Source organism: Bicyclus anynana, chromosome 24 (genome assembly GCF_947172395.1).
Source record: "Bicyclus anynana chromosome 24, ilBicAnyn1.1, whole genome shotgun sequence".
Taxonomy (NCBI): domain Eukaryota; kingdom Metazoa; phylum Arthropoda; class Insecta; order Lepidoptera; family Nymphalidae; genus Bicyclus; species Bicyclus anynana.
In genome coordinates this window covers 3104199-3125441 of record NC_069106.1, presented here as the reverse complement: position 1 = coordinate 3125441, position 21243 = coordinate 3104199, and the positions used below count along the sequence as shown (strand labels likewise).

The 21243-nt window shown below is 38.5% G+C and overlaps 1 protein-coding gene across 1 annotated transcript in view; it reads right to left on the bottom strand.

The window, feature by feature from the left end:
* The window catches only part of LOC112046232 (ABC transporter G family member 20), a 74077-nt gene that overhangs the window by 12570 nt on the left and 40264 nt on the right, over positions 1-21243 (bottom strand). Inside the window, exons 4-11 of the mRNA XM_024082807.2 lie at positions 18495-18631; positions 17501-17626; positions 15040-15133; positions 12583-12768; positions 10615-10850; positions 9253-9496; positions 6766-6943; positions 395-510 (exon numbers count right to left, since the gene is read on the bottom strand). Of these exons, the coding sequence (XP_023938575.2) occupies positions 395-510; positions 6766-6943; positions 9253-9496; positions 10615-10850; positions 12583-12768; positions 15040-15133; positions 17501-17626; positions 18495-18631 (1317 nt within the window). The remainder of the gene's footprint in view (positions 1-394; positions 511-6765; positions 6944-9252; positions 9497-10614; positions 10851-12582; positions 12769-15039; positions 15134-17500; positions 17627-18494; positions 18632-21243) is intronic.

The window sequence follows — 21243 nt, the reverse complement described above, 5'->3', positions numbered from 1 at the left end:
GGCTCAGTATCGTGATGTTTGAAAGGCGTGCAGTGGACGTCCATCGGCTGATATGATGATGACTCAGACCAATATAGGAATAGGACCTGCCTCGCTAGATGTTACTTTTCTGTCAAAGTATATGATCAACGATCTAATGCGATTATAAAAGCTGTCTTTATTGAATCGACGTTAAATAGTTGTAATCGTGTTCGTCGGTTAAAGAGCTCCTTAAAAATACCTTTTTGTGTAGTTTAATGGTGTAAAAACGTACAAAAACTTCTAGTTTATTATAAGATACATACCAAATCTAAGCTTGTTTTCCTCAGAAAATAACAGACAATTTTGTTTGTGACTATGAGTGCGATACAGGTCCTTCTATAATTGGTCTGAGGATGATAATGATGATACTCACATACACAGGCGTGGAGAGTAATCTAGTAGGCAAATTACATATTTCAGACAAATGTTCTGTGGCTTCCATGAACGAGAGGAGGAGATCTCTGTTCAGCATCCATTCCACTTGCTTGTCTGAAAGAGATTTATACATTTAAGTTGTTTACAGACGTATTTTGATACAAATTAAGAGTATGCTAATAGTAAAGCAATTTTGTAAAAGGAACAGGGTATCTGCGATCATTACTTTCGGAGCTACAGGGATTTAAAGGGTCAGATTTGCGGCGCTGTCGCGGATCCCTGAAAAACTCTCCATACAAAATGGCACGAGTTAGTGACGTCGTTGGCTCGCTGATCGTTAGATTTGTATGGGCGTTTAAACAAAATTACTAATATCTTTGTTATTTGTGCGTTTATGTTAATAGTTCATTTATTGAAAAATGTCACATTTAATGTAAGAAAGCTAAAACTGTATATATTTTTATCTAATTGCGATAAAAGATTTTTATTAGATTTTGAAATTTTATAATCTTATTTATTTTGCAAATATCCAGTCAATCTTTGCTTTTTATGTATAAATTAGTTAACATTGACCTCATTTATCAGAATTTATTGTAAAAATCAATATATTCCAACCTAGTCATCATCCCCATTATTTTGGTGGTCGCCCTTAGATCTCTTTAATCCAGCCCTTACAGTAGTATCGCTGTAAAAATGGAGTAACTTCTCCCGTTTTCCCAACATTTGCCTTCACTGCTCTGGTCCTACTGATCGTAGAGTGATGAAAAGTATGAGACGAGTGTCTTGGCATTCCATGGATTCACCGTGCAGGTGCCGGGTCCATCGCGTGGTAAAGAGAAAAACACCAAGCAAAGTCCAGAACTTGTGACTACTGAATGTAGGAAGAACGGAATACTGAATGTAGAAGTACTGAAGGAATTCCTTGACAATCGATCAACACTCCACTTCTCTGCTCGTGTTGTTCTCCCTACCTATCCAAATTTGGTAAGATCCTATTAGAGCAGCTTGGGATATAGAACTAGCTGCACTTCTAGAGAGGCCAAGGTTTTTAAGCAAGTTATAGAGATATTTTGCTGGAAATCCTCTATAATTTGCCCAGGAGTATGAAGAATAATTGTACCGAGTTTTGTTAAAATCCGTCGAGTAGTTTTTGTTTCTATAACGAACATACAGACAGACGAAAATTTTACTGATTGCATTTTCGGCATAAGTATCGATTACTAATTACCCCTTGATAGTTATTTTGGAAATATATTTCATGTACATAATTGACCTCTCTACAGATTTATTATATGTATAGTTAAGAATATAGTATACAAGAAGATCAAAGGCCTACTTAGGTATATTGGATTCAAGCGAACGCCCGCGATTTCGTCCACCCTTTGACCTCCTTAATGCGGCCCTATCGTAAAATCCGATATCAGCGGATACCTACTAACCAATAACTACCTCCCTGCCAAATTTCATCTTTGTTATATCAAGCGGTTTCGAGATTTCATGATGAGTGACCTTTCGCGTTTATTATATTAAGATAATATCCCTTCTATGATGTACATGAGCCGTGTCATTGTCCATTGTCAAACGGTAAAGGACAAACATCGTAACCTGCATTCCAGAGAGTTTTCTTAATTCTCTGCGTGTGTGAAGTCTGCCAATCCGCATTGGGCCAGCGTAGTGGAGAGGTTAGGCTAATGCCTAAAATCTCTCCTTCTGAGAGGAGACTCGTGCTCAACAGTGAGCTGAATATGGGTTGATAATGATGATGATGTACATACCTATAATATTTTTATGTACGTAATTTTGAGATGTAGGTGGTGTGACTATTGTGATAAAATAAGTAAGTACTTTGTTCTTATAAAAGTTAATTAAATAACCTAACTTAAACGGTGAAGAAAAAACGTTAAAAAAGCTGCACCTGACAATTTTTCTTATTCTCTACGTGTGTGAAGTCTACCAATTAACATTGTGCCAGCGTGGTGGACTATTGGCTTAACCCCTCTCATTCTGAGAGGAGACTCGAGCTCAGCAGTGAGCCGAATGTTTCTAACGATGATCACTATAATATACACTCGAAAAACATAATCCTTCCGTCGACGGATAAAAAATAACAGGATCATAATATTATAGCGGCTCACTGACAAACCAAGATACAAAATAAAGCCCTCAAAAAATCTTCAAAAGGAGGCTTTTATAAGATTACTAAAAGGCAATTTCGGGGTGTTAAGGGAGGCAGCTGAGCTTTTATCAGCACCATAGAACCTTAAGGTAATATCTGTGTAAATTGGTACATTGGTTATTTAAAGGGAAATTTATTTTTCCTTACCATACAGTTTTATCATGTACTTATCTATACTAATATTATAAAGCTGAAGAGTTTGTTTGTTTGCTTGAACGCGCTAATCTCAGGAACTACTGGTCCGATTTGAAAAATTCTTTCAGTGTTATATAGCCCATTTATCGAGGAATGATATAGGCTATATATTATCCCCGAAGTCTTTCCCTCTGCCCCCGCACCCTTGAATTCACACCCGCGCAGTCCTTTCCCCTCATCGCCCGCATATCATGGGAGAGTCATCAACAAACCTGCCAAGGTATAGCATCGCCCGCTGAGTGACTTTAAGCATTTTTATGAGGGCCACTGTCAGGGACCATTTCCATTCCAAATTTTAGCTGAATCGCTTCAGTAGTAGCGGCATATAAAGAGTAACAAACATCCAAACATACATCCCTACAAACTTTCGAGTTTATTATATTTAGACAATGGTTTTTTTACTAACACTTCCACTTGGGTCTATGTCTATGTAACACATATGTACAAGGGGTTGATTATTGTAACTAACCTAACCGGGATTTTAACCAAAAAAAAAAACGTTTCACGCATATTTTGCCAAAAACGTCGCTTTTTATTCAAAAAAATATACAAAATATACCATGTATTGCCCCCAAAATGAGAATATCGAAGATATTTCGGGGATTTTCCGACAATCTCGTTTGTATGCAAATTAAAGGGTAGGCGTCTTTTTTCATCTTCCCCCGAGTTTTTGTATTCTGTAAAACATTAGAATCGCTTTCAACGTTGATGCAACGTTGGATATACGGTTATATATTTACTTAACATATTATTATTATTCATAATTATTAAAAAATATTCAAACTGCGAACGATCTGGTAATAAACTCTTTACAAATAGACTATTTGAAATAGTCAACTGACGATTCTAAAGTACCTACTTGTGTACAGTGCCTTCTTGAAACAAACCTACCCTTTCAGAATGTTTTATTTTTTTGTCAAGTCAAGTCGGTTGAATTTTTTTATATATACTTATTTAATATAAAATTGCGAGGCATAGCTAATATTTAAATACTAGCTGACGCCGCGCGGTTTTACCCGCGTGGTTCCCGTCCCCGTTGGAATACGGGCATAATATATAGCCTATAGCCTTCCCCGATAAATGGGCTAACTAACTCAGGAATAATTTTTCCAATCGGACCAGTAGTTCCTTAGATTAGCGCGTTCAATCAAACAAAGAAACAAACAAACTCTTCAGCTTTATAATATTAGTATAGATGTCGTATTCTAACATTTTATTTTGATAACTGTAAATGTGTAAATAAATTGAGAAATAGCATTTAGTATACAATACAAGTCAAATAAAACATGTTCGTTAGTTACCAACAAAATTCATTGATGAGCTTGAGTCTCCTCTCAGAATGAGAGGGGCTAAGCTAATTAGTCCACCACGCTGGCCTAATGCGGATTGGCAGACTTTACACACGCAGAGAATTAAGAAAATTCTCTGGTATGGAGGTTTCCTCACGATGTTTTCCTTTCCCGTTTGAGACAAGTGATGTTAAATATTTTAGTATATATTTATATAATATATGAAATTTTAGTGGACTCAAAGGTGATTACAAATATAAGAAAAGTAATGTAGAACAAAGGTTGTTGATTCACAACGCTTGTCAGGACAACTTAATTAACAAATCAAACTGTAACCAAAATAAGACCCTAGAATGGCAGAGAATGACCTTGAGTGAAGTCACGTACTTGTGAACGATGTGAGTAGGGTTAAAGGCGCCTTTAACAGTTAACAAATCGTCGATAACAGAAAGTAACGACGAGCTAAGTGTATTAGAGAATAGGACGGTAAAAGAAACATACGAAAAATTTAGATGTTGGCTTAAAATCCCCTTGTAAGCGTATTGTGTATGTACATAAGTAGGTTTAATCCGGTACACTGACTTGATTTTTATTTCTTTATTCAGCTGGGACTTGAGTTTTGGTGCTTTTGTTAAGGTTTTGTGTTCTAACTTTTTTCAAAGTTCAAGAACATTCTTTCGGTTAATAAAATCTTTTTCAAATTGCCTTGTACAATGTATGGTATAACGATTTTTTTATTTAACTTTATACATAAAAGTTTATCGCAGACTACCGTAATGTCCTGCGCACATTTGCGCATGGTAGGGGTAGGGATTGAGAACTATTCCTCTATCCGGCAATGCACACTGGCAAGAAATCCTACCTACTAATATTATAAACGCGAAATTTTGTATGGATGTTTGGATGTTTGTTACTCTTTAATGCCGTTACTACTGAAGCGATTTGGCTGAAATTTGGAATGGAAATAGATTTTACTCTGGATTGACACATAGGCTACTTTTTATTCCGAAAAAATCCATGGTTTCCCGAGATTTGCGAAAACTGATGATTTTGAGGATATGAATGTTTGTTACTCTTTCACGCCTCAACTACTAAACCGAATTAGCTGAAATATGATATATTATAGCCTGGCTTAACACATAGGCTACTTTTTATCTTGGAAAAATCCATGGTTCCCGAGGGATTTGTGAAAAACTAAATTCCACGCGGACGAATTCGCGGGCATCCGCTAGTCTCAAATATTATCAGTGTCCACCAACTTATCAGCGGATCATTCGCAACTTAATTCTACTAACAAGTCGAAAAGTTTATTTGGAAAAATCTCTACATTTTCTGATGCAAAACGGCGCATAAAGTCAAAGTCAAAATTCATTTCAGAAATTCATTCATTATAGATAATCGTGATTAATATAATTAGTTAAAAACTTAAAATAAAGTTACGAAGGTTTCAAACGCGCCTGTTAGAACCGCATACCGTTGTCTCACGTCGCGGTATCTTCCAGAGTGCTCCGAGAAAACTATTGAAATCTAAATATCACGAAATCTTAAAAACCGCTTGACGCAAAAAGATGAAATTTGGCAGGGAAGTACTACAAGTAGACAAAGTCATGGGCGTCCACTAGTACTTGAATATACCTAATTTATTTCTATTTGATAAGTATTAATTTCAACAAAAGCAACTCAGCCATCTTGTCTTCAGTCTACGAAGGTCACAACAATGCTTTGCCGTGCTAACAGCCAGTTTCTTCATGCAAAGCTAAAGTAAAAGTAGTAAGTAGTAAAGAAGACTTTATTTTTCAGTACATAAGACCGTCACTTTTGATTTATGACGTTACTTTGACTGTTACTTGCGATGAAGAAACTGGCCGTAAGTGTTGCCACTATTGCAGGTAAAGGAAACCTTTTTAGTATCATATATATGTGGCTGGATGTCACAATTTATGACGGTACCTCGAGTCCTGCAGACTTGTGAAGAAGTTTGCGGAAAAGTGTCCGATAATGATCTTATTGACGGCCTCCGTGGCGCAGTGGTGTGCGCGGTAGATTTACTTGAAGGTCCTGTCACCGGCTGGGCCGATTGAGGTTTTCTTAATTGGTCCAGGTCTAGCTGGTGGGATACTTCGGCCGTGGCTAGTTACCACCCTACAAAGACGTACTGCCAAGCGATTTAGTGTTCCAGTACGATGTCGTATAGAAACCGAAAGGGTTGTGGATTTTCATCCTCCTCCTAAGTTAACCCGCTTCCATTTTCGATTGCATCATCACTTACAATCAGGTGAGATTGTAGTCAAGGACTAACTTGTAGAGGATAAATTGCTTGGCTGTCCGTCTTTGACGGTATTACGGTGGTAACTAAAGTTTAAAAGTTTAAAGTTTAAAAGTTTTTTATTTGAGCAGTTTAAAAAGTACATAAAAACAAAACTAGCCATGTTCGTTGCCTACCACCAGACAAGACATAAGATAATAATAATACTATTTCGAAAACAAGAATTCTGAACTAATCCGTGGTAGAAATCGAACCCACGATCTCTCTGTTGACAACTAAAGCACTAAATAATAAAAAAAAAAATATATAGGTACGAATGACGGACGACTTTGGGACCCCAACGTCTAAGATGGAACTTAGATTGCATCATCACATACCATCAGGTGAGACTGTAGTCAAGGGCTAACTTGTAGAGTTCTGTTTATAAGTAAAGTGGATCTCACCAGTATCATCCATATGCGCCTGGATGTCAGAGCTCATGACGGTGTACACATCCGCATGTCTCGGGTCCCGCAGGCGCTCCTGCAGACTGGTGGAGAAGTTGGCGGGAAACACGAGCACCACTCGCGCTTTGCCGTGCTCCGCTTCCGCCATTGCTACGCTCTCTGATGAATAGGCGATCTGTTTTGATAGGTAAATAAATTAAGTTACTTATAGTAAAATCTATAGAATATTATGGGCTTTTTAACCGGTAAGTGGCTCAAGTATGCCTCTCTGACAGAGAGTTACATATTTGTACCTTTTGCCGTGGAGAACCTTGGGCCATGGAGTCGCAGTGCCAAAAGTTTTACAGAATCATTTCACCGCGACTAGTTGGATCAACTGGTGACAGAAGGGCTGGCTCACTTTTTGCGCAAAGGATCAGCCTGGCTGTCAAGTATTCTTGCCACCATTCCACGTGGGCATGATTTGTATAGTTATTAGGATAAGCTTAAGTTCCATATTGTATTCGTTTTTTAAACAATTTTTAAATTCTTTCCCCTAAAATTAATCGTTAAGATGCTGGGAGTTGGTGCATAATAGTCTAAAGGACAAGGATTGTAAATCAAGGACTCAGGTGTTAATCTAGCACCACAATTGTAGAAGTATTGAGGTTTCTGCGCGTTATTGATATTTTAAAAGTTCTAAAACGCTACAGAAATTACATTTTATTTAACATAATATTATTTTCTTTATTATATTTTTTTTATTCGATAGACGCGTCATGAGCGCTTGTTGACGCTTTTGCCTCGTGTTAATTATACTGATAATGAGACACGTTTGTCTAGAAGATGCATATTCACTTTTGTTTTAAAGAAACTTTCTATGAAATGTTAAATATAGTCTATGGATAACCAAGCAAATGAGAAGAAAAGACAAAACGCATTGTCTGAGGAACATCGACAACTTAAGAATGAAAAAATGCGGTCTTGCAGTTTCTATTGTTGCGGTATAAGTTGCAGTGTGTAATGAACTTACAATTCTAACAAACACGGTGTAATTGTAGCAAACAACATAGACTAAAACATTTTTTTTTACCAGGCTACTGAGTCCACACACAGAAATTTAAAATATTTTACTCGCGTAATTTAGTCCAACGTTATAAATACAGCGAATTCATTTTCGTAATAAACAGCGACAGTTACCGTTATGAGGGGTTTAATTTAATATCGTACCCCTTTTCATGTTTACCCCCTTTCATATTTTACCCCCATTCTCAGTACCCTATTGTATCATTCGCAGAGGATCGCGACAGTTTGCAATTAAAATGTTAACGACTTCCTTTGACTTCCGTACTGCGAATTGATGATATACATTTAGGTAGTTAAGGGTGGTTCTCCACAGGATTTTACAAGCTATATCTATACTAATGTTATAAAGCTGAAGAGTGTGTTTGTTTGAAAGCGCTAATCTCAGGAACTACCGATCCGATTTGAAAAATTCTTTCAGCGTTAGATAGTCCACTTATCGAGGAAGGCTATAGGCTATATTTTATCCATATTGTTCCCGTATTCCTACGGGAACGAGACCGACGCGGGTGAAACCGCGCGGCGTCAGCTAGTCGTCGTAGTCGCTTATATATACCTATATTATGGACTGCTCCCTTCTTGATAATGACTTTGACAAATACCAGCTTGCTTGATTCGATTCGGTGGATCACTAGAATAGTTAGCACATTGGTAACGAAGCGTTAAAGGGGTTACTTTAATGACCCAAAACTACGTTTCAAAATAGCCGAATGGTGGTAATGCTATCAGATATATTTCAGTGAATATACTCAGAATAAATACGCCGTACGTCGTGAACCTTTCTGAGCAAGCGTGTCCAATTGTAGGCTGCAACTGCTCTATACCGTCATCATCATCATATCAGCCGATGGACGTCCACTGCAGGACATAGGCCTTTTGTAGGGACTTCCAAACATCACGATACTGAGCCACCTGCATCCAGCAAATCCCTGCAACTCGCTTGATGTCGTCAGTCCACCTGGTGGGGGGTCGGCCAACACTGCGCTTACTAGTGCGAGGTCGCCACTCCAGCACTTTGTGACCCCAACGTCCATCGGCTCTTCGAACTATGTGCCCTGCCCATTGCCACTTCAGCTTCGCAACTCATTGAGCTATGTCAGTGACTTTGGTTCTTCTGCGGATCTCCTCATTTCTGATTCGATCACGCAGAGATACTTATTCCTAACATAGCTTGTTCCATCGCCCGCTGTGTGACTCTGAGCCTTCTTATGAGGCCCATAGTTAGCGACCAAGTCTCGGAACCATAGGTCATCACTGGCAACACGCACTGTTCGAAGACTCTATACTCTATAAGATCGAAAACTATATATCATAATAATATAGTTTTCGATCTTAATTAATGACACAAAGTTTTTCTACTACTAATACTTTTAGAATAAGTGGGTGGTATTCCATAATATCATAGAAATAAAAAAAACTCACCAAATTACTCTGTCTTTTAGACAAAAAGTCTAAATATCGACAGCTGAATCGTGTCAAATTCCATTCCCACGTGTCAGGGTCTTGTGGGCAGTCGTCCTTGTCGTATTGGCATAAAACGTTGGTGTTGTTGGCACCCATTTCGTGGTTGACCACCGCTATTGGCAGGCCAACGGGGTAGTGGCCAATGGCAAGGCAGAAGAGGAACATTTGTGAAATTGGCAGACCAACGATGAATGCCAATAAACTGTAAAAGAATAAAGTTACCCTTAGATCTCTTCAATCAAGCCCTTACAGCAGTATCGCTGTAAAAATGGAGTAACTTCTCCCGTTTTCCCAACATTTCCCTTCACTTCTCTGCTCCTATTGATCGTAGCGTGATGAAAAGTATACTATAACCTGCCCAGGAGTATGAAGAATAATTACCAAGTTTTGTTGAAATCCGACAAGTAGTTTTTGTTTCTATAACGAACATACAGACAGACAGACGAAAATTTTACTGATTGCATTTTTGGCATCAGTATCGATCACTAATCACCCCCTGATAGTTATTTTGGAAAAATATTTCATGTACAAAATTGACCTCTCTACAGATTTATAAAAGTATCTACCTATAGATATACGAGTATGTTGAGACCCGTGATAGTCTAGACTCTAGATAGTAGTGGATATGACTTTTGCCTTTGATTTGGAGGGTGTAGGTCTGTGATCTCCAACATTTCAGTTAAGTTATTTTAAGAGATTAAATATCACGTATCTTAAACGGTGAAGGAAAAATCGTGAGGAAACCTGCATTTTAAGAATTTTCGTAATTCTTTGCGTGTGTGAAGTCTGGCAATCCGCATTGGGCCAACGTGGTGGACTATTAGCTTAACCCCTCTCATTCTGAGAGGAGAATCGTGCTCAATATTGAGCCGAATATGGATCGTTAATGATGACGATAATAAATATATTGAACTGCTATTGGCAGGTCAACAGGGTAAAGGCGAATGGCAAGGCAGAACAGGAAATAGGATTTGTGAGATTGGCAGACCAACGATGAATGCCAATACACTGTAAAATAATAAAGAAACTCATATTATTTTTTTTACACAATGAACTGCCTTTGGCAGGACAGCGACAAAGTGGCCTATAATAAGGCAGAAAAAGAAGGAATGCAAAAAACTGTAAAAGAATAAAGTTACATATAAGTATTATTTCCCTTTTTCAGTAAACTGCTATTGGCAGGCCAAAAAATCAACAGACAAGTGGCGAATGGTGAGGCAGAAAAGGAACATTTGTAAGATTGTCAGATCAACGAAGCTTCTTACTGCACCAGATTGATAATTTAAAAAAAATATTGTGAATATTAAAAAAAATCCTTACCCAAAGTTTCTAAATAAACTCCAAAAGTTCTTCCAAACCAGTGCCTGCATGTGATGCATCTTCATAGGTTTGATCCTCTCCAGAATACCCCTCGAGTGGTTCTCTTCTGGGGGTAGAGCTTCTACCACGGCTGGTTCGGCGACTATACCCCTTCCTTTGCTGGTCATGGAGACGTTGTCTCCGAACTCTCCGGAGATCTCTCCTATTTCTGGATCTTCAGAGTCTACCCTTGGATCCTGAGGATAAGAATCTCGTCATAATATCTACTTATCTATCTGTATCTATACTATTAATAAAACTGGTCGAATTCTATACATTTAATCGCTATTTCAGATTTTACTTATACCACTAGCGCCACCTAGAATCTATACTCCAAACCGACACAGTCCAAACTCAAAAAGAGGGTAAGCCTACAGTCCTATTAGATGAATAAAGTAGGACTACAGTCTGACGGACTTTCGGCCTTCCTAAAATGAAGTATATCTGGCCCTCACAGATTCTCGGTCTAAGCCCTCATTAGCACGAGCGTTTTTTTAACTGATGATAAAATGCGTTCAAATACAACAAATGCTTTCCTAAGTATATGATCACACGACAGCGTTTTTAAAACACGTTAACGTTTAACGTCCGTTAAAAAAACTCTCGTGCGAATGAGGGCTAATACAACGTAGCATTGGAGTTTGAATATACATTCAGATTTGCATGAAATTTTAACTACATTGAACGCATCCGCAGCGTAAATAGAATTACCATATTTTAGAAACAATGCTCTTAAGAATTTGAATAATCCCTCTAAGTCTAATTTGTTAAATCTCTTGCCATCGTCGAATTTGAATATTTATTGCTATCGTTAACTTTGTTTTAAAGATCCTTGTAAAACTCTAATTGGGTAACATTATGATTTATTACGGATATATTTCTAAAAGCATCTTCTTTCTTACTTAGTAATACAATTTTTATCTCAGAAGTAATGAAAAGGTTTCCTTATTTGAGAAAATCAGGGTGCATAAAGTGAACTTTATTCGCAAGCGACCTTCACCCATCTGTTTATCGGATGAAAATTGTCTTACAACAAATTTAGTACTTTAAAAACCGCCCAAATGCGTGTCGGGCCACTGGCACTGTAGGGTTCCGTAGATTAAGTTAGCACTTTAATCCCTTACGAGATGCACAAAAATACCGATAACGATACACTATAGGATAGACAATAAAAATTCATCCTCAATTTGCATGCCGGGAAGGAACCCCAATTTTTTTCTTTTTTCAAATTTTCTTTTTACCACTTTATAGACGTAATTGTGTATATTACACATCCTTACCAAATAGCATCTTTCTAGTTTTAACAGACTCTGAATTATCATACAACAAAGACTATTTTTTTTTTTAATTAACAACGGAAGTAGTTGTGTAGTTGTAGTAGGAACTAGTATGCAATTTTCGATTTCCAATTACGTTTATTAAGTTGGTCGACTATTACTCTTTAAATAGCAATTGATAATTAGCCGTTATAGTTTTCCTTGTAATTTCATAATATATCCTACTTCTGTGAATTTTTACGTATCCTTAAATAACCGTTTAGCCGTTAGAGGGTGGGGACACTTGACTCTAACAAAAATTAGCTATTAAAAGCTTAATATTTTACAAACGGATCCCTAAATCAACATATGTTGGTATAAGACCCATCACAACTTTCAAAGATCTATCCAACAATACACACTATGAAATAAACGAGCAAAAAATTTCATCCCCACTTTACATGTAGGGGAGATACCCTAAAAAAACAATTTTCAAGATTTTATTTTACGACTTTGTTCAAATTTTAAATTTACATATACATGCTAATTTTCAGCTTTCTAGTAGTTATGGTCTCAACGCAAACGGACGGACGGACAGACAGACATGACGAAACTATAAAAGTGAACCCTCCTTGTGGACTACGGAACCCTAATAACATAAATATAGGCTTACAGGTATAGCAGGAACCTCGACCCTCTCCACCACATCAGCTAAAATGCTGGACCTTCGTCTTTTCCCTCTGTTCTGTAGCACTGACAGCTTCAGGAATACATCTTCTAAGCTCTCTCCGTTGTACCGCCTTATTAGTTCCATCGGTGATTCTTCAGCCAAGAATCTGCCTCCACGCATCAGTCCGATCTACGGAAAATAGACTAAAGTGTTACAAACCAAAGTATATACCAAAATTGGCTAGGCAGAGAGAACAACACGAGCAGAGAACGGGGAGTGTTGATCGATCGCCAAGGAATTCCTTAACCCTACATCCTGTAGTCACAAGTTCAGGACTCTGCTCGGAGTTTTTCTCTCTACCACGCGATGGACCCGGCACCCGCACGGTGAATCCATGGAATGCTAAGATATTCGTCTCAGATAGCATGGGACGGTGACAGTCACCTGTACGACGTTCACAATACGTAATATTATCGTGAATCGCGGCAAACTTTCAAGAGCGAAACGGACTGTCACCCGCATTTTAAGAAATTAAATATCACGAGCATACCAGGGAATTTTCTTAATTCTCTGCGTGTGTGAAGTCTGCCTATCCGCATTGGGCCAGCGCGGTGGACTATTGGCATAACCCCTTACATTCTGAAAGGAGACTCGAGCTCAGCAGTGTGCCGAAACAGCGTGCACATGCTGTTGGCAGCAGGACACGTTGAAATGTGCGCAGAATAGGTTGCGCACAAAAAACGTAACGCTGTCATTTGTTCATCGAATTTTACTGCCCATATTTTTTTCATACCAGGGGCTATATATGAAAAATCGATTTTTATGGAGAAAACTCCACAACATAGTCCATAAGATATTAATATAAACTAATTTCCAGGTCACGGGCAACTCTCCCCGTCAGTTAAGTTTAGTTCCCGGGTAATGTATTTAGTGCCGTCATTTTGACATCGCCCAATATAATAACTGTCAAGTTTGACACCACTAATTTCAAATCCAACTGTCATAGATTATGAATAATAGGCAGATGGTGCGCACGGAAAACGATGGTATCGTAGCCTCTCCAAATACAAAATTCAAAAACTAATACATTCTCGAGTCAGTACGACACGATGCGTCGCATCAGTAACTTTCAATGTTACTCAAGTAAAATGGCGTCTTATGTTTTTAAATATTTTAAAAACTGTTCACAAAAACTAAAGAAGTAAGATGGAGTACTTTTGTATCGGTAATTATTGGTTATTATATTAATTTACGTCTTTGTTATTAGTGTTAAATTTTGAAATACAAACTATGAGAAAAATTTGTATATGCGGATGCATTAACCTCATAAAAAAGGACGCACATTCATGTAGAAAATTTCACTTAAAAACTGGCCAAATTTGCTTTGACAGTTTTAGAGTTATTGGTAAAGAAGTCTTTAAATATAGCCCAATATATAATAAAATCACAAATTCAGAGCAAACACAACCTTAAGGATTGAGTTTAAGGCTAAATTTGCAGATGCGACTACTTGAATTGAGTGCCAAGAAGTTGTGATTGGTACTCATTGAGTGGGGATGTTTTTTGGTCGCTGATTGTGCATCCACTTTTTAATAGGAGATCGATGTGAGGATGTCAAGAAGACGCGTGTCGTTTAGGTTTTTTATGGGTTTCACCGGCTTCACCATGCTGCTTGTGAATACTATCTCTGTATCATATTTACTCTGTGCCCAACTGTCTTAGATTGTAATGTCGGCGTGAAACTGGGGCACTTTATTACATTAACTGAATGTTATCTGTTTTTAATATTAAGAAAGTCAAGTTGGCATTTTCTCTTATAACTTAAAGCCCTTTCATTAACTATGTACTACTCTTTTAATTAGTCTCGCTCTGCTGGCCAAATTCATTAATTTGGTCTTTATTTAACAACTTATTAAAAAATTAAAATCAAGATATAATAAGATAGAAGATAGAATACGAGCCTCAATAACTCAACGGTAAGAGCGGTCGGACTCATCACCGAGGGGTGGTGGTTCGATCCCCGCCCCGTTGGTCTATTGTCGTACCCACTCCTAGCACAGTCTTTCCCGACTAGTTGGAGGGGAGTGGGAATATCGGTCATATTTAAAAAAAATGGCAATATTTAAAAAAAAATAACCACCGTGGCGCAGTGGTATGCGCGGTGCAGTTACAAAACGGAGGTCCTGGGTTCGATCACCGGCTTGACCGATTGAGATTTTCTTAATTGGTCCAGGTCTGGCTAGTGGGAGGCTTCGGCCGTGGCGAGTTACCACCCTACCGACAAAGACGTAGCGAATTAGCGTTCCAGTACGATGTCGTGTAGAAACCGAAAGGAGTGTGGATTTTCATCCTCCTCCTAACAAGTTAGCCCGCTTCCATCTTACATTGCATCATCACTTACCATCAGGTGAGAGTGTAGTCAAGGGCTAATTTATAAGGAATAAAAAAAAAGGTACTTACAATATTAGCTTGTTTAGTCTCGTCGATATAGTGGGTGGTGATGATAACCGTAGTCCTGCCGCCTTTGGTTATTTCCACTAAATGGTCCCATATACTGAAAAAAACAATGATTATTATCATTAGTCTATTTTAAGGTTGCCATTGGCGATAGCTGCATGAAAACCCGTACAGGCAGAGTTTATCGCGAATCGTCAGACAGACAGATGTGGCAGAATTAATTGTTTTGTAATATGTTTGTACTTCGCTTATGAATTGTACCTATGAATAAAAAATATACCCAGAGGCACAATTATCCGCCCACTTTAATATGACGCGAGTATATATATAGCGAGTATAGTTCAGGTACGATGCCGTGTAGAAACCGAAAGGGGTGTGGATTTTCATCCTCCTCCTAACAAGTTAGCCCGCTTCCATCTTAGACTGCATCATCACTTACCATCAGGTGAGATTGTAGTCAAGGGCTAACTTGTAAAGAATAAAAATATATATATATATATATTAAAGTGATTATGGATCCGAGACCTGGTCGCTAACTGTGGCCCTCATAAAAAGGCTCAAAGTCACTCAGCAGGCGATGGAGCGAGCTATGCTTGGGGTTTCTTTACGTGATCAAATTAGAAATTAGGAGATCCGCAGAAGGATCAGAGTCACTGATGGACGTTGGGGTCACAATGGGCCACAGATGGACGTTGAAGTCCCAAGGTGCTGGTATGGCGAGGTGAACCCAGGATCAAGCCATATTCAGCTCAGTGCTGAGCTCTAGTCTCCTCTCAGAATGAAAGGGGTTAGGCCAATTTTCTCTGGTATGCAGGTGTCCTCACGATGTTCTTCCTTTACCGTTTGAGATATGTGATATTTCATAAAATACACACAACTGAAACGCTGGAGGTGCATGCCCCGGATCGGAATCATTCCATCCATACCCTTAGGAATAGAAGGCAGAGGTTTTATCCACTGGGTTATCACGGCAAATAAACATGCCGTGAAAACAGACGTCAATAATTCAAAGGATTTTAGCCAGGAAGTAAGTAATGAGTATTTATTACTATTATAATATGAATGCTTAAAATAACGACTCAATGAAACACAGGGTCAAGGTTTTGCACCTTACACCTTTGACGCCTATTATAGTTTTAACCTGCGGCTTTATCCGCATTGAAGTCTTATTTTGACGAAATACACAAAGACGGTCAGAGGTCAGAAGTTTCACGGCCTCCGTGGCGCAGTGCTATGCGCAGTGGACTTACAAGACGGAGGTCCTGGGTTCGATCCCCGGCTGGAACGATAGAGGTTTTCTTAATTGGTCCAAGTGGCTAGTTACCACCCTACCGGCAAAGACGCACCGCCAAGCGATTTAGCGTTCCGGTACGACGTCGTGTAAAAACCGAAAGGGGTGGATTTCATCCTCCTCCTAACAAGTTAGCCCAATTCCATCTTAAATTTTATCATCCCTTACCATCAAGTGAGATTGTAGTCAAGGGCTAACTTGTAAAGAATAAAAAAATAAAAAAGAGGTCATAGAGTCCTGGTTTTAGAAGCTTCGGCGCATCCAATAACAGAATATAATTTGCCGTCTAAAAATTAGCCAACAAGCTTTGATTTTAAATACAGTAAAAGTTCTGTGTTCTCTATACACGGATTGAAAATTTGCGACCAAACTCATTCAATCACGGCTAAATATTCGTTATTCGCGGAATACTGCCGAAAATGGCGTAAAATGTGCAAGTTTTGGCAAGTATAACCTGCCTGCTATAAGTAATAACCTGGAAATTTTGCCGAAATTGCGAAAGAAATAATGGTGTAGTAGATAAATGTGACGTAGTAAAATTAAGAATTAAGAATGCCACTAATATCAGTCTGATTTAAAAAAGCTTTTAAAACTGTGAAAAAAGAAAATATATTTGATATAACAAAAAGAGTTCTTGCCACCATAAGTATTCCTGCGCTAATCAAGCTGTCAAGAATAAGTCGGGATGATGGCAAGAGTCCTGATGGATTCACGCTGGTTCCCTGGAAAATGGGTCGAGCCCTAATGTGGGACGCTACATGCGTTGACACATTAGCGCCGTGCCAAATCAGGGAGACAGAATCAAGACCGGGAGCCGCAGCAGAAAAAGCTGAAACCGGTAAAAGGCACAAGTATGCCTCTCTGACTGAGAGTTACATTTGTTCCCTTTGCCGTGGAGACCCCTGGGCCAAAAAATTTCATTGAATCATTTCACCGAGGCTAGTTGCCTCGACTGGTGACAGAAGGGCTGTCTCACTTTTTGCGTAAGGATCAGCCTCGCTGTCCAGCGCGGAAATGCAGCCAGTATTCTTGCCACTATTCCATGTGGGCATGATTTGTACAGTTATTAGGATAAGTTCTTGTGTGATGGCTTGGAAGGAAAGCACCACAATGGTTTACGACGTTCATAGTTCGACTGTAAAGGTACACTCTATAAAAATTCTGACGTCTCACCTCTGTCTCAACACAGGGTCTACTCCCACTGTAGGCTCATCCAGGATTAGCAGTTCAGGGTCATGTAACAGCGCCGCAGCCAGGGACACCCTTCGCTGCTGACCCCCAGAAAGGTTCTTCACTTGTCTGTAACAGTATCATTTGTCAGAATGAGAGGGGTTAGGCCAAAAGTCTACCACGTTGGCCCAATGCGGATTCGCAGACTTCACACACGCAGAGAATTGAGAAAAATCACAGGTATGCAGGTTTCCTCACAAAGTTTTTCCTTAGAATGCGCTTAATTGAAAAATTAGAGGTGCATGCCCCGGACGAGATTCAATACGCCGATTTGAAGGCAGAGGTCATATCCACTGGGGTTTTATGGATAATTTTTAAACGTAGGAGCAGCCTGGTGGGCCTATGCTCCATATCCAATCTATACTAATATTATAAAGCTGAAGAGTTTCTTTGTTTCTTAGTTTGTTTGCTTGCTTGTTTGCTTGAACGCGCTAATCTCAGAAACTACTAGTCCGATTTGAAAAATTATTTCAGTGTTAGATAACCCATTTATCGAGGAAGGATATGATCCCAGTATTCTTACGGCAACGGGAACCACGCGGGTGAAACCACGTGGCGTCAGCTAGTCTCGTATAAGATAAAAGGCCTGGCCCCTTAATCTAGGCTGATAATCGCTTAATAAAGCTTTTACTTTTGACGAAATACGTAATCCGAAGTATTCATTTGTAAATTATTAATCAAAAATAAAATTATTAATGAAAAAAATATAAAACTTTTTTTTATATTCTCTTTTGTAAAGTACTAATTTGGTACTTCATAAAATACGATATAGCCTACTTATGTGACTAATTAGTTATTTAACTGTAACCTAAACTTATAATATATTATTATTACACTAAGATAATGTCCAATAACTTAATCTTTGTCTTTCACTAACTACTACGTCATGTTCACGTGATCTTCCATAATATGAATGAAAATATTTAAAAACAAATACCTTGTAGGATTTGGCAACTGCAGTAACGTGACAAGAAAATCGATTCTCTCATCAACTTCTTTTGTGGTCATCCCAGCGATCCAGCCGAAGTAGATCATTGTCTCCCGTATCGAAAACTCGCCGAATAGAGCTGTTTCCTACAAACAGAAAGAAAATAAAAGAATATATATACGTATAGTTATAACCGCGCGTTATATTGATAGCCGCGTGGCGCAGTGGGTAGTGACCCCGCTTTCTGCATCCACGGCCGTGGGTTCGATTCCCACGACTGGAAAATATTTGTGTGATGAACATGGGTGTTTTCCAGTGTCTGTGTGTATTTATACATTATATAAGTATTTATATGTAGTATATAATTGTATATTAATATTATAATATCAACTATCTTAGCACCCATAACACAAGCTTACTTTGGGACTAGATAGTGGTGTGTATTGTTTAAGTATATTTATTTATTTATTTATTAACCCTCTTATTTCCTACTAACAGAGAGACGTGATTTCACGCATGTAGTTCCCAACCCCGTGAGAATATGGGGATAAAATATCTTATTACTCAGTACTATTGACCATTATGTAACGATTTTTATATAATCAACCTCTTTAGCAACTGTGAGTTTTTGAAAATAATGTACGAATGTATTATATCTTTGGTATTCCTATTAAATGGATATATTTTAAGCGAGAAGTACAACTTTGCCTAGTACATTTTTTTTTAATGTGACCGTTAAAAGTACATGCAAAAAAACATTAAACATAAAAAAGTAATTAGGTACTCCCGTTTTTTGGAAAAAAAAAATCATCATTATCAATCCATATTCGGCTTAAAATAAGAGGGGTTAGGCCAATAGTCCACCACGCTGGCCCAATGCGGATTGGCAGACTTCACACACGCAGAGAATTGCGAAAATTCTCTAGTATGCAGGTTTCTTCACGATGTTTTTCCTTCACCATTTGAGACACATGGTATTTAATTTCTTAAAATGCACACAACTGAAAAGAGATGCATGCCTCGGAGCGGATTCGAACCCACGCCCTCCAGAATCGTAGGCAGAAGATATCCACTGGGCTATCACGGCTCTACATTCTTGTTTCCTACTAACAGAGCACCGTGGTTTCACCCACGTAGTCTTTACGACTTTGTTCACATTGTTAAAGTACATACTCATGATAATATTCAGCTTTCAAGTAGTAAGTCACTGCTCTAAACCGCGGATAGACATAGCGAAACTATTAGAGTTCCTTGTGGACTACGGAACCCTAAAAAATCTTCAACCCATCCTGTTTTTTCATCATAAAATAAAGACGAACATTCCGAAAAAGATGACTCAACATTTAGAGTCATTAGTACTATTTTTTGTTCGTAATACAAGTACTAAAATAGTAGTTTTCTGACGTCAATCAAGGTTGTAAAAATATACGCTTACAAAAATATTTCCGACCATTATTTTGTGGTTATTCGAGGTTACATAACTTGAAAAGGATGTAACATAAAGTTAAACTATTTTGGTTCATTCGATAAACATGGAAAATTTTAATTTAGGACAACCATTAATAAATAAATATTTACTAGCGGACGCCCGCGACTCAGTCCGCGTGGAATTTAGTTTTTCACAAACGTCTCGGGAACCATAGATTTTTCCGGGATAAAAAGTAGCCTATGTGTTAATCTATACTACAATATATCTCATTATAATTTCAGCTAATTCGGTTCAGTAGTCGAGGCGTGAAAGAGTAACAAACATTCATATCATCAAAATCATCAGTTTTCGCAAATCTGGGGAAACCATGGATTTTTTCGGGATAAAAAGTAGCTTATGTGTTAATCCAGAGTAAAATCTATTTCCTTTCCAAATTTCAGCCAAATCGCTTCAGTAGTAGTGGCGTTAAAGAGTAACAAACATCCAAACATACATCAAAACGCTTCAGTAGTAGTGGCGTTAAAGAGTAACAAACATCCAAACATACATCAAAACATCCATACAAACATCCATACAAACTTTCGCGTTTATAATATTAGTAGGGTAGGATTATCTACCCATGCCGTGATAGGCCAGTGGATATGACCTCTGCCTCCAATTCCGGAGGATGTGGGTTCGATTCCGGTCCGGGGCATGCACCTCCAACTTTTCAGTTGTGTGCATTTTAAGAAATTAAATATCACGTGTCTCAAACGGTGAAGGAAAAATATAGTGAGGAAACCTGCATACCAGAGAATTTTCTCAATTCTCTATTTATAATCTTCTATTTATAATAGAGAATTGAGAAAATTCTCTGGTCTGCCTACAAGTTATCTAGTTGACGGCCTCCGTGGCGCAGTGGTATGCGCAGTAGATTTACAAGACGGAGGTCCTGGGTTCAATCCCCAGCTGGGCCGATTGAGATTTTCTTAATTGATCCTGGTCTGGCTGATGGGAGGCTTTGGCCGTGGCTAGTTACCACCCTATCTACAAAGACGTACCGCAAAGCGATTTAGCGTTCCGGTACGATTCCGTGTATAAACCGAAAGGGATGGATTTTCGTCCTCCTCCTAACAAGTTAGCCCGATTCCATCTTATATTCCATCACTTACTATCAGGTGAGATTGTAGTCAAGGGCTAACTTGTAAAGAATAAAAAAAAAAAAAATAATAGTTACCACCCTATCTACAAAGACGTAACGCAAAGCGATTTAGCGTTCCGGTACGACGTCGTGTAGAAACCGAAAGAGTGATTTCATCCTCCTCCTAACAAGTTAGCCCGCTTCCATCT